At 43.1% G+C, this 14,279-nt stretch overlaps 1 protein-coding gene across 1 annotated transcript in view; it reads right to left on the bottom strand.

The window, feature by feature from the left end:
* The window catches only part of LOC149452295 (uncharacterized), a 192,827-nt gene that overhangs the window by 63,189 nt on the left and 115,359 nt on the right, over positions 1-14,279 (bottom strand). The window contains exons 18-19 of the mRNA XM_089689531.1: positions 13,603-13,701; positions 4,016-4,222 (exon numbers count right to left, since the gene is read on the bottom strand). Coding sequence (XP_089545657.1) covers positions 4,016-4,222; positions 13,603-13,701 — 306 coding nt within the window. The remainder of the gene's footprint in view (positions 1-4,015; positions 4,223-13,602; positions 13,702-14,279) is intronic.

Below are 14,279 nucleotides of genomic sequence, written 5' to 3'. Positions count from 1 at the left end.
CGGATGAATTCTGAAGTGTTTCGGGAATATTATCTGCTCATATTCAGCCAAATGCTTCAAAACTCATTGGCCACTTCACAGTGCAGATGGACAATGACCCAAAGCAGACTGCAAAAGCAACCAAAGAGTTTTTTAAGGGAAAGAAGTGGAATGTTCTGCAATGGCCAAGTCAATCACCTGACCTGAATCCGATTGAGCATGCATTTCACTTGCTGAAGACAAAACTGAAGGGAAAATGCCCCAAGAACAAGCAGGAACTGAAGACAGTTGCAGTAGAGGCCTGGCAGAGCATCACCAGGGATGAAACCCAGCGTCTGGTGATGTCTATGCGTTCCACACTTCAGGCTGTAATTGACTGCAAAGGATTTGCAACCAAATATTAAAAAGTGAAAGTTTGATTTATGATTATTATTCTGTCCCATTACTTTTGGTCCCTAACAAGTGGGAGGCACATATGCAAACTGTTGTAATTCCTACACCGTTCACCTGATTTGGAGGTAAATACCCTCAAATTAAAGCTGACAGTCTGCAGTTAAAGCACATCTTGTTTGTTTCATTTCAAATCCATTGTGGTGGTGTATAGAGCCAAAAATGTTAGAATTCTGTCGATGTCCCAATATTTATGGACCTGACTGTATATTGTCCATTCACATCAGTCCCTAACCCTCAAGGGGCGTACAATCTAAGGTATGAACTGGAACACCACCTGAGCAGCACAGTGGCTAAGTGGTAAGCACTTCTGCCTAGCAGCATTAGGGTTGTTTGTTCAAATCCCAGCCACGCACTTCCCTTCTTGAGTTTGCATGTTCTCCGTGTGCCTGGTTTCCTCTGGGTACTCTGGTTTCCTCCCACACTCCAAAGACATGCTGGTAGGTTAATTGGCTCCTAAGTGTGTGTATTTGTATGTATGGATGTGAGTTAGGGACCTTAGATTGTACGCCCCTTGAGGGTTAGGGACTGATGTGAATGTGTGTATATATATATACAGTCAGGTCCATAAATATTGGGACATCAACACAATTCTAACATTTTTGGCTCTATACACCACCACAATGGATTTGAAATGAAACGAACAAGATGTGCTTTAACTGCAGACTGTCAGCTTTAATTTGAGGGTATTTACAACCAAATCAGGTGAACGGTGTAGGAATTACAACAGTTTGCATATGTGCCTCCCACTTCTTAAGGGACCAAAAGTAATGGGACAGAATAATAATCATAAATCAAACTTTCACTTTTTAATACTTGGTTGCAAATCCTTTGCAGTCAATTACAGCCTGAAGTGTGGAACGCATAGACATCACCAGACGCTGGGTTTCATCCCTGGTGATGCTCGGCCAGGCCTCTACTGCAACTGTCTTCAGTTCCTGCTTGTTCTTGGGGCATTTTCCCTTCAGTTTTGTCTTCAGCAAGTGAAATGCATGCTCAATCGGATTCAGGTCAGGTGATTGACTTGGCCATTGCATAACATTCCACTTCTTTCCCTTAAAAAACTCTTTGGTTGCTTTTGCAGTATGCTTTGGGTCATTGTCCATCTGCACTGTGAAGCGGCGTCCAATGAGTTCTGAAGCATTTGGCTGAATATGAGCAGATAATATTGCCCGAAACACTTCAGAATTCATCCTGCTGCCTTTGTCAGCAGTCACATCATCAATAAATACAAGAGAACCAGTTCCATTGGCAGCCATACATGCCCACGCCATGACACTACCACCACCATGCTTCACTGATGAGGTGGTATGCTTAGGATCATGAGCAGTTCCTTTCCTTCTCCATACTCTTCTCTTCCCATCACTCTGGTACAAGTTGATGTTGGTCTCATCTGTCCATAGGATGTTGTTCCAGAACTGTGAAGGCTTTTTTAGATGTCGTTTGGCAAACTCTAATCTGGCCTTCCTGTTTTTGAGGCTCACCAATGGTTTCCATCTTGTGGTGAACCCTCTGTATTCACTCTGGTGAAGTCTTCTCTTGATTGTTGACTTTGACACACATACACCTACCTCCTGGAGAGTGTTCTTGATCTGGCCAACTGTTGTGAAGGGTGTTTTCTTCACCAGGGAAAGAATTCTTCGGTCATCCACCACAGTTGTTTTCCGTGGTCTTCCGGGTCTTTTGGTGTTGCTGAGCTCTCCGGTGCGTTCCTTCTTTTTAAGAATCTTCCAAACAGTTGTTTTGGCCACGCCTAATGTTTTTGCTATCTCTCTGATGGGTTTGTTTTGTTTTTTCAGCCTAATGATGGCTTGCTTCACTGATAGTGACAGCTCTTTGGATCTCATCTTGAGAGTTGACAGCAACAGATTCCAAATGCAAATAGCACACTTGAAATGAACTCTGGACCTTTTATCTGCTCATTGTAATTGGGATAATGAGGGAATAACAAACACCTGGCCATGGAACAGCTGAGAAGCCAATTGTCCCATTACTTTTGGTCCCTTAAGAAGTGGGAGGCACATATGCAAACTGTTGTAATTCCTACACCGTTCATCTGATTTGGATGTAAATACCCTCAAATTAAAGCTGACAGTTTGCAGTTAAAGCACATTTTGTTCGTTTCATTTCAAATCCATTGTGGTGGTGTATAGAGCCACAAATGTTAGAATTGTGTCCATGTCCCAATATTTATGGACCTGACTGTATATATATATATATGTACAGGCGGACCTCGGTTTACAAATTTAATGCGTTCGTACTTTTCGTATTGCAAAAAATTCGTAAACCGAAACTCGGTTTCCTATAGGAATGCATTGAAAACCAATTAATCCGTTCCGGAAGTCAGAAAAAAATTAGTAAAAAGTATTTTATCTGTTCAAAACTCTTTATAAAGTGCACTCTAAAGGCATAAATACTGTAAAGGGACATGATTAAAAATTCCTGCAGGGATCGTCAGCTTGCTTTACAACTTAGCTTTTCGTGGAGAGGGTCCGGTCCGTGTGGGAGGTGTCACCTGGTGTGGCGCGCACACCCCGCACCTGCCTCGGGCCGCCACTGCCCTAGATAATGCCCACATTAGTCAAGACCCCTGCTAGCTACTCTACATACTCCTGAAAACTCATGATCCCCTTTTGCCCGGGGGCCCCATGAGTTGTCAGTCCACCCCTGTGATGACCCCTGCACTGGACTGGACTTGACTCATCACTACCAAGCCAGCGGCCATCTCAACCTGGGAGGACTTGACTCATCACTACCAAGCCAGCGACCATCTCAACCTGGGAGGACTTGACTCATCACTACCAAGCCAGCGGCCATCTCAACCTGGGAGGACATGACTCATCACTACCAAGCCAGCGACCATCTCGACCTAAGAGGACTTGACTCATCACTACCAAGCCAGCGGCCATCTCGACCTGGGAGGACTTAGTTCGGAAAATAGTTCGGCCTCGGGCCGCCACTGCCCTAGATAATGCCCACATTAGTCAAGACCCCTGCTAGCTACTCTACATACTCCTGAAAACTGCATTCTGCCGCACATACCACTGACTCCTGTACTATGCATTACATACTACTGTCCTCTGCGTTCTGCAGTACATACTGATGACCCAGGGGCGGACTGACCATTTGGAAACTAGGGCACTGCCCGAGGGCCCGGGGTCAGTAGGGGGCCCCATGAGATACCCCTGGTACCTTTTTCATAGTCTTCTTTGAGTTTGGGCAAGGACACAGGGGCCCCATGATCCCCTTTTGCCCGGGGGCCCCATGAGTTGTCAGTCCGCCCCTGTGATGACCCCTGCACTCTGTATTACTTACTTCTGACCTCTACATTAGTCAAGACCCCTGCAAGCTACTCTACATACTCCTGAAACCTGCATTCTGCCCCACATACCACTGACCCCTGTACTATGCATTACATACTACTGTCCTCTGTGTTCCTACTGGGGAATTTACAAAGGAAGCAACGATCTAACAATAGGTTTGTCTTTAATTTGTGACTCTTTCTGCATTTACAATATAAACAAGTCATGTCAGTCCATATCAGGTTATACAGTACATTGTATGTGGTGTTCTGGAACGTACGCACCTTGTTACGTGCTGTTGTCACACCGCTACTGTTGAACTTCAGCAGCTCAATGATGACAGCGACGCTGCCCTTAGCAGCCGCAATGTGGGCGCACGTGGAGCCTTCCATGTTGGCAGATGTCACTAGCTCTGGTCGGTGCTTCAGGAACAGTTTAACAACTTCAGAGTGGTCATTTTCCGCAGCCAGGTGGAGCGCCGTCTGTCCATGCTGACATTGTGACAAAACACAAGAACATGCTATAATCAAAATAATCGTAGATTCTTAGATACATTTTAATGGCTTAAAGTGATGCTTTGTTATTGTTTTCATAAAAACAAAACTGTCCCCTCAAGATCAACTAGATGGCGGGTTAGCAACAGGTCAGTCGTGATCTACCTGTCGACTATAGCCCTGTGACAGGTAGACTGCATCCCAACCAAGCCAGTGACCATCTCGACCAAAGAGAACTTGACTCATCACTACCAAGTCAGCGACCATCTCGACCTGGGAGAACTTGACTCATCACTACCAAGTCAGCGACCATCTCGACCTGGGAGAACTTGGCTCATCACTACCAAGCCAGCGACCATCTCAACCTGGGAGGACTTGACTCATCACTACCAAGCCAGTGACCAGCTCCAACTAAGAGGACTTGACTCATCACTACCAAGCCAGTGATCATCTCGACCTGGGAGGAATTGACTCATCACTACCAAGCCAGCAACCATCTTGACCTGGGAGAACGTGGCCCATCACTACCAAGCCAGCGACCATGTCAACCTGGGAGGACTTGACTCATCACTACCAAGCCAGCGGCCATCTCAACCTGGGAGGACTTGACTCATCACTACCAAGCCAGCGGCCATCTCAACCTGGGAGGACATGACTCATCACTACCAAGCCAGTGACCAGCTCGACCTAAGAGGACTTGACTCATCACTACCAAGCCAGCGGCCATCTCAGCCTGGGAGGACTTGACTCATCACTACCAAGCCAGCGACCATCTCGACCTGGGAGGACTTGACTCATCACTACCAAGCCAGTGACCAGCTCGACCTAAGAGGACTTGACTCATCACTACCAAGCCAGCGGCCATCTCAACCTGGGAGGACTTGACTCATCACTACCAAGCCAGCGACCATCTCGACCTAAGAGGACTTGACTCATCACTACCAAGCCAGCGACCATGTCGACCTGGGAGGATTTGACTCAGCTCTGCATCTGAGGTCTGGAAGGAGAGGAATTTGTGCTGTAGGCCATTTCAACTAGATGTTTGTATTGGAATGGGGGTATTTCTGTTTGTGGGAGATGTGTGATAGTTATTCATGACCTCTGCGCTGTGTGTTATAAATTACTGACCTTTGCACTTTGTATTACTTGTGACCCCTGTACTCTTCATTACATACTACTGACCTCTGCATTCTGAAGTACATACTGATGCCTCCTGCACTCTGTATTGCTTACTTCTGACCTCTACATTAGTCAAGACCCCTGCAAGCTGCTCTACATACTCCTGAAAATTGCATTCTGCCCCGCATACCACTGATCCCTGTACTATGCATTACATACTACTGACCTCTGCATTCTGAAGTACATACTGATGAGCCCTGCACTTTGTATTGCTTACTTCTGACCTCTACATTAGTCAAGACCCCTGCAAGCTGCTCTACATACTCCTGAAACCTACATTCTGACCTACATACTAATTATCTTTGCACTCTGCGTTACATACTACTGACCTTTGCACTCTGCATTGCATAATACTGACCGCTGCATTACATGCTACTTACTTCTGCATCCCTGCGTTAAATACTACTGACCTCTGCACTATGTTACTGACTGACCACTGCACTCTGTGTTACTTACTACTGACCTTTGCAATACATGCTACTGACCTCTGCACTGTGTATTACTTAATACTGAGCTCTCTGTAACTTACTCTTGCCTTTTCCAAACTGTGTTACCTTTTCTTGACCTCTGTGCTCTGTGTTACATACCACTGTCCTCTGCACTCTGCAATACTTACTCTGATCTCTGCTTTACATACTACTGACCTTTGCACTCTGCTATACATACTACTGACCTCTGCACTCTGAGTTACATACTACTGAGCTCTGCATTAATTACTCTTGCAAACTGTGATACTTACTCCTGACCCCTACATTCTACCCTACATACTACTGGCCTCTGAACTCTTTGTTGCATACTACTGTCTCCTGCTCTCTTCCATGTTGTTCAGATAGATTACTACCTCTCCAGAGTTGCCTAACCCTTCAGCTAATCAAACAACAATCCAATCCAATGCTGCATCTGTCCTCCGTCGGCTGTAAGGGTGAGAACTGAGCGATCAGACACAATTGATCACTCAGTTCTCCTTGTCACTCTGCGCAGAGAGCTGGGACTGTCAGTCACCTCAATCTGCTCTGCCCCCCAACGCCCACTGGAGCGCTAGGCTGTGAAGGGGGAGGGAGCGGCTGGCTCAAGCTCTCAGCGGATCGCTGAGAGGCTGATCCAGGTGCCGGTCCAGGCTCCTGGATGGATCCCAACCATATGGTCATGATCTTTCCCCAGCCTGGACCGGCTTTTTGATGTCAGCTGAAAACGGGTCACAGGAGTGCAGAATGAATCTACAGGAGAAATACAGCCAAACGAGCTTTGGCTGTTATTCTCCTTTAAGGAACATGTCCTAAGTGGGACTGTCTGCCTTTACTATATACATCTGATCAGTCCAGATCAGGGGCGGATTGACCATTTAGGCACTTGGGCACTGCCCGAGGGCCCAGAGTCAGTAGGGGGCCCCATGAGATGCCCCTGGTACCTTTCATAGGCTTTTGTGGGTGTGGTTTGAATGTGGGCAAGGACACGGGGGCCCCTTGATTTCCTATTGCCCGGGGGCCCCATGAGTTCCCAGTCTGCCCCTGGCCCAGATATTGTACAGAGAACCATGCAATACACGATAAAACTCGCAGTGCAGTTCTAAGGACTTGGATGTGTATGTTTGCTTAAATTTTTTTTTTCATGTCTCATTTTTTTATGTTAAAAAAATACAAATTATGAGGCCAACAAGGAGTCATTGTTTTGACAAAACAATAGGTTCCGAAAAAAAGAAAGCAGCGTCTGTAAACCTTTGGGGAAATGTAAAGCTTAAATACCACCATAAACCACCGTCATTTTGCCTTCCCCATGACTCCAATGCATTTCACAAAAATGGAAAAAGTTTACCAAAATCTTGTCTAAATTTTGGGGAAATGAAAATGTCCATTTTATTCAATCCTGTAGTAACCTGGCTGACATGCTGAACTTCTGGCTTCAGTTCTGGACAAGTCAGTGATCCAGAACAACTATAAAGATCTGCAAATTCAAAACTATCTATATTGTACTTGTTCCAGGTTCCGACTCAAAGCCTTGAAGCAGGAGGATATGCATGATACCACACAACTAGGACTTCCAGGGTGGCCTATCTGAAGTTTGCCACTGAACATCTGAATGATGCAGAGGACTGGTTGAAAGTGTTGTGGTCAGATGAGACCAAAATCGAGTTCTTTGGCATCAACTCAACTCGCCGTTTTTGGAGAAGGAGGAATGCTGCCTATGACCCCAAGAACACCATCCCAACTGTCAAACATGATGGTGGAAACATTCTGCTTTGGGGATGTTTTTCTGCTAAGGGGACAGGACAACTGCACCGCATCAAAGGGACGATGGACAGGGCAATGTACCGTCCAATCTTGGGTGAGAACCTTCTTCCCTCAGCCAGGGCATTGAAAGTGGGGTGTGGTTGGGTGTTCCAGCATGACTATGACCCAAAACACACGGCCAAGGCAACAAAGGAGTGGTTCAAGAAGAAGCACATTAAGGTCCTGGAGTGGCCTAGCCAGTCTCCAGACCTTAATCTGATTGAAAATCTGTGGAGCGAGCTGAAAGTTCGAGTTGCCAAACGTCAGCCACCAAACCTTAATGACTTGGAGAAGATCTGCCAAGAGGAGTGGGCCAAAATCCCTCCTGAGATGTGTGCAAACCTGGTGGCCAACTACAGGAAACGTCTGACCTCTGTGATTGCCAACAAGGGATTTGCCACCAAGTACTAAGTCATGTTTTGTGAAGGGGATCAAATACTTATTTCCCTCATGAACATGCAGATCAGTCATCATTTGTTAGACATGCATTTCTCTTGAATTTTTTGTTGCTATTCTGTCTCTCAGTGTTACAATACACCGAACATTCTATTTTTAGACCGATCGTTTCTTTGTGAGTGGGCAAACATTCAACATCAGCCGGGGATCAAATACTTATTTCCTCCACTGTATATCCCTGTTGAGGAATAAAGAGTCCTCCAAGAGCCAATATCCTATATTAGTGAGAGGGCCATAGAGGAAATTCTCTCGGCTTTTTTGAGTAAACATCAAGGTCGCAACTTGAGCATTGGCGGCTAAGGACAATCAGAGGGAGGAAAGGGAGCAGCACAAAGGGAAGTCCTCTGCAGACGTCTGATCTCCTACAGGGCCAACAATACAGGAAAGGATACTTAGCGTGTCAGGCCCGTGGTGCTTTCATGTCTGAGATGACACTTGTATTAGAGGTGTTGGTTCTCAGGTCACCCGGCACATATCATGCAGGCAACGTGCGTCACCCAGAACAACAAACGTGGCGCACACACGTGTTACTGTATACATCTGGGCTCTCCGCAGACTCCCAATCACCAGAGAGGAATCCACATTCTTCACATACTTCCAACAAGGCTGAGAAAAGACAAATGCCCATTAAAGTGTATCTACAGCCACAGCTAGATTTGGATGGAGTAGGGAAGGGTCCAGCGCTGCTCTCTGATTATGGAGATCTCTTACATTTCCACTTATTATTATTATTATGCAGCATTTATATATTATTATTATTATTATTATACAGGATTTATATATTATTATTATACAGGATTTATATATTATTATTATACAGGATTTATATATTATTATTATGCAGGATTTATATATTATTATTATTATACAGGATTTATATTATTATTATACAGGATTTATATATTATTATTATTATACAGGATTTATATATTATTATTATACAGGATTTATATTATTATTATACAGGATTTATATATTATTATTATACAGGATTTATATATTATTATTATTATTATTATTATACAGGATTATATTATTATTATTATACAGGATTTATATATTATTATTATTATTATTATACAGGATTATATTATTATTATTATACAGGATTTATATATTATTATTATACAGGATTTATATATTATTATTATTATTATACAGGATTTATATATTATTATGCAGGATTTATATATTATTATTATTATACAGGATTTATATTATTATTATACAGGATTTATATATTATTATTATTATTATTATTATACAGGATTTGTATATTATTATACAGGATTTATATATTATTATTATACAGGATTTATAGATTATTATTATGCAGGATTTATATATTATTATTATTATTATACAGGATTTATATATTATTATTATTATAATACAGGATTTATATATTATTATTATGCAGGATTTATATATTATTATTATTATTATTATACAGGATTTATAGATTATTATTATACAGGATTTATATATTATTATTATTATTATACAGGATTTATATATTATTATTATGCAGGATTTATATATTATTATTATTATTATTATACAGGATTTATATATTATTATTATACAGGATTTATATATTATTATTATTATTATACAGGATTTATATATTATTATTATACAGGATTTATATATTATTATTATTATACAGGATTTATATATTATTATTATAATACAGGATTTATATATTATTATTATAATACAGGATTTATATATTATTATTATTATTATTATACAGGATTTATATATTATTATTATACAGGATTTATATATTATTATTATTATACAGGATTTATATATTATTATTATTATACAGGATTTATATATTATTATTATTATACAGGATTTATATATTATTATTACTATACAGGATTTATATGGCGCCAACAGTTTGCTCAGCGCTTTACATTATAAGGGAGACAATACAGCAACAATACAGTTCAATACAAGAGGGATAGGAGGGCTCTGCTCCATGGAGCTTACAATCTAGGAGGGAGGGGCTAGTGGTACAAAAGGTAATAACTGTGGGGGATAGACTGGTTGGAAGAGTAGAAGATTCCATTATTAGCTGAGGGCAGGATAGGCTTCCCTGAAGAGAGAGGTTTTCAGAGATCGCCTAAACGTGAGCAGAGTAGGTGACAGTCTGATAGATTGGGGTAGAGAGTTCCAGAGGATGGGGGAAGCTCTGGAAAAGTCCTGGAGACTAGCATGGGAGGAGGAGACAAGGGAGCTTATGTCTGTAACATTTTGTATTTCCCATCAGTGATCTCAGAGAAACTTAAATGTGTTTCAGTTGCTCTTTTTCTGCATCCAAAATGCACAAAAAGTAGGTGATATGGTTGTCAATGTCATAGTTCACATCAGGACTTGCAGTTCCAGTGCATTCCGAATGCAGAAAAAAAAGTAGAACGGGCTGCATTTTTTTTGCACAGAACTGTACTGGAACGCAGTAAAACGCCTCAAAAACGCACCGGAACACACTGGAATGCACCAAAACGTACCAAAAACGCAATGAAATGCATATGTCCCTAATTAAATTGAAGAAAAAGAGAGGGGGGGAAATGAACTGTAATGCTTCAAAAAGTGCGTTCCAGTTGCAGAAACAAAAGTAGAACAGGCTGCATTTTTTTCTGCACAGAATTGTACTGGAATGCACTGAAAACGCAATGGAACGCACATGTCCCTGATTAAATTGAAGAACAAGAGAGGGGGGAAAACGTACTGGAATTCATCAAAAACGCACCAGTAACAGTGCATTTCGATTGCAGAAAAAAAAGTAGAACAGGCTGCATTTTTTCTGCACAGAGCTGTACTGGACCGCATAAAAAACACACCAGAACACACTGGAATGCACCAAAAACGCAATGGAACGCACATGTCCCTAATTCAATTGAACAAAAAGAGAGGGGGAAAATTAACTGGAATGCATAAAAAACGCACCAGTAACAGTGCGTTCCGCTTGCAGAAAAAAAAGTAAAACAGGCTGCATTTTTTCTGCACAGAACTGTACTGGAACGTGGTAAAACGCATAAAAAATGCACCGGAATGCACCAAAAATGCTATGGAACGCACATGTCCCTAATTAAATTGAAGAAAAAGAGAGGGGGGAAAATGCACTGGAATGCATCAAAAAACGCACCAGTAACAGTGTGCTCCAGTTGCAGAAAAAAAAGTAGAACAGGCTGCATTTTTCCTGCACAGAACTGTACTGGAACGCGGTAAAATGCATCAAAAACGCACCGGAACACACTGGAATGCACCAAAACTGTAATGGAACGCACATGTCCCTAATTAAATTGAAGAAAAAGAGAGGGGGGGAATTTACTGGAATGCATCAAAAACGCACCGTACCTCACTGGAATGCACCAAAACTAAAAACGCAATGGAACGCTCATGTCCCTAATTAAATTGAAGAAAAGTAAAGGGGAAAAAACGCACTGGAATGCATCAAAAACAAACATGCCAAAAATGCGCATGCAAAAACGCATCTGGATTGCGTTTCTATAGTGTGAACCGGCCCTTATCCCGTAACATCACCAAAGGAAAATCCATTCAAGTATCTGACTATATCTTAAGCCCTGATGAAGGGAGAGTGTGTTTGGCCCCGAAACGTGTTGGATTTTTCATATGCAAACCATTAATATAGAATGAAACCTAAAAAATATTCTGACAGGTCAGCTTTGTATAACAGAAGACACCCTATCAGCCCATAAACCCTTCTCCCTGCCTGTCGGCGTTTGCATGTGCTACGCATGCGCAGCTCAGTGTACATTTACGGCCCTTATCCCATAACATTACTTCCAGCAAAGGAAAGTCCATTCAAGTATCTGACTTAAGCCCTGATGAAGGGCGAGTGTGTTTGGCTTCGAAACGTGTTCGATTTTTAAGGGTGTGTTTGGCCTCGAAACGTGTTCGATTTTTAAGGGTGTGTTTGGCCTTGAAATGTGTTTGATTTTTCAGGGTGTGTTTGGCCTTGAAACGCGTTGGATTTTCCAATGTGTTTGGCCTCGAAATGCGTTGGATTTTCAATGTGTTTGGCCTCGAAACGCATTGGATTTTCCAATGTGTTTGGCCTCGAAACGCATTGGATTTTCCAATGTGTTTGGCCTTGAAATGCGTGGAGTTTTCAGGGTGTGTTTGGCCTCGAAACGCGTTGTATTCGCAATGTGTTTAGCCTCGAAACGCGTTGGATTTCAGTGTGTTTGGCCTTGAAACGCGTTGGATTTTCAATGTGTTTGGCCTCGAACCACGTTAGACTTTTCAGGGTGTGTTTGTCCTCGAAAACACGTTGGATTTTTCAGGGTGTGTTTGTCCTCGAAAACACGTTGGATTTTTCAGGGTGTGTTTGTCCTCGAAAGACGTTGGATTTTTCATGCTGTGTTTGGCCTCGAAACGTGTTGGATTTTCAATGTGTTTGGCCTTCAAATGCGTTGTATTTTTCACGGTGTGTTTGGCCTTGAAACGCGTTGGATTTTTCATATGAAAACCATTAATATAGAATTAAAATTAAGAAATAAAAAAATATTCTGACAGGTAGGATTTATATAACAGAAGACACCCTATCAGTCCATAAACCCTTCTCCCTGCCTGTCGGTGTTTGCACACGCCACGCATGCGCAGCTCAGTGTACATTCACGGCGCAGCTCTATGCTGTGGCTATGTGACTCACTCGGAAGAGTCCAAACCCAAAAGGAAGATCGGGAGTAATGAAAGCACCCAGGACCATCAAGAACACTGACAGTGCAGCTCTGGATGGGATCCCCTGCCAGGCCGGCCATAGTGCCCCCATACGCTGGGCATACCAGTACAATATGACATAAAGCTCCCTGGCAAAGGTGGACTGACCATTTGGAGACCACCTGAGGGCCCGGGGTCAGTAGGGGGCCCCATGAGATGCCCCTGATACCTTTTTCATAGGCTTTTTTGAGTTTGGGCAAGGACACAGGGGCCCCATGATCCCCTATTGCCCGGGGGCCCCATGAGTTGTCAGTTTGCCCCTGCTCCCTGGATGACTTTTTTCCTTTTTTTGTTATTGCGGTGATTTCATTCCATTTTAGTGCGACTTGCAGGCCATACATGGTTCGAATTCCGAACGATTTTTTGTCCGAAATCGAAACATCATTCGTTCTGTAATCCGACGGTGCCACCAATGATTTCGAAAATCGGTCATTTTTCACACATTTTCCCACATGCCCGATAAACGAAATGGGGAGTAACCACGAAAATCATCCAATGCCATTGCCCCAGTAACAGAGCGAAAATCGGCCGATTATTCTTAGGTCCGATTTTCGCATGAAAATCGTTCAGAATTCGAACCATGTATGGCCTGCGTTAGCCTTCGGTCTCTTTCTGCTCTTGTCTGGAGATTTTCAATGCCACCAATGGCTGAGTTGATAAGTCCCAGGTCAGGCCTGGCGTTTGGCATTTCCGTAGCGGGATCCTTCGAAGCGGCCTTACTATGTCGGTAGCGTTGACATCCGCCTTCGTGCTCAGCAGGCTGTTACAGACGTCCAGCTGACCATTCCGGGCGGCGAGGTGGAGAGGCGTCCTCTTGGTCTGCAGAAGGAACCAGAGACAGCGGACGGCGAAGATTAGAGCCCAGTGGCGCTTTATCGTAAAATCATTCACAGGCACAGTAACAGTTTGGAGTTCTCATTTATAATTTGCCTCTGTATTTGTCTTGTGTATACAGAAAGGGGAAGATATGTAAACCACTTCATCCTCTACTTACGCTGACAATTGCTGCACCCGGCCGACTTCTCTTTCTACTTCTCCGCTCTGCCTGTACATTTTAATATTTAAAAAAAAAAAAAAAAAAAAAACTGTACGGAGAAATATGAGGCCACCACTTTTGAAATGGCTGTCTCTGGCTTCAGTCGCTTATCCGGGACAAGCATGCAGCCAGTGAAGGCAGAGCTGGCTCAAAGATCTGAATCTATTAGAACTGCATAAGGCTCCATGCACACGGGGCGTTTTAACCACTTCCAGTCCGGACACTTTCACCCCCTTCCAGTCCAGACACTTTCCCCCCCTTCCAGTCCGGACACTTTCACCCACTTCCAGTCCGGACACTTTCACCCCCTTCCAGTCCGGACACTTTCACCCCCTTCCAGTCCGGACACTTTCACCCCCTT

This window comes from Staurois parvus, unplaced genomic scaffold (assembly GCF_062004578.1).
Source record: "Staurois parvus isolate SC_StPar_1 unplaced genomic scaffold, SC_StPar_1.0 ptg000485l, whole genome shotgun sequence".
In the NCBI taxonomy this organism is placed as follows: domain Eukaryota; kingdom Metazoa; phylum Chordata; class Amphibia; order Anura; family Ranidae; genus Staurois; species Staurois parvus.
Note: the sequence above shows the minus strand (reverse complement) of the source record. Positions and strands in the feature narration are given on the sequence as shown.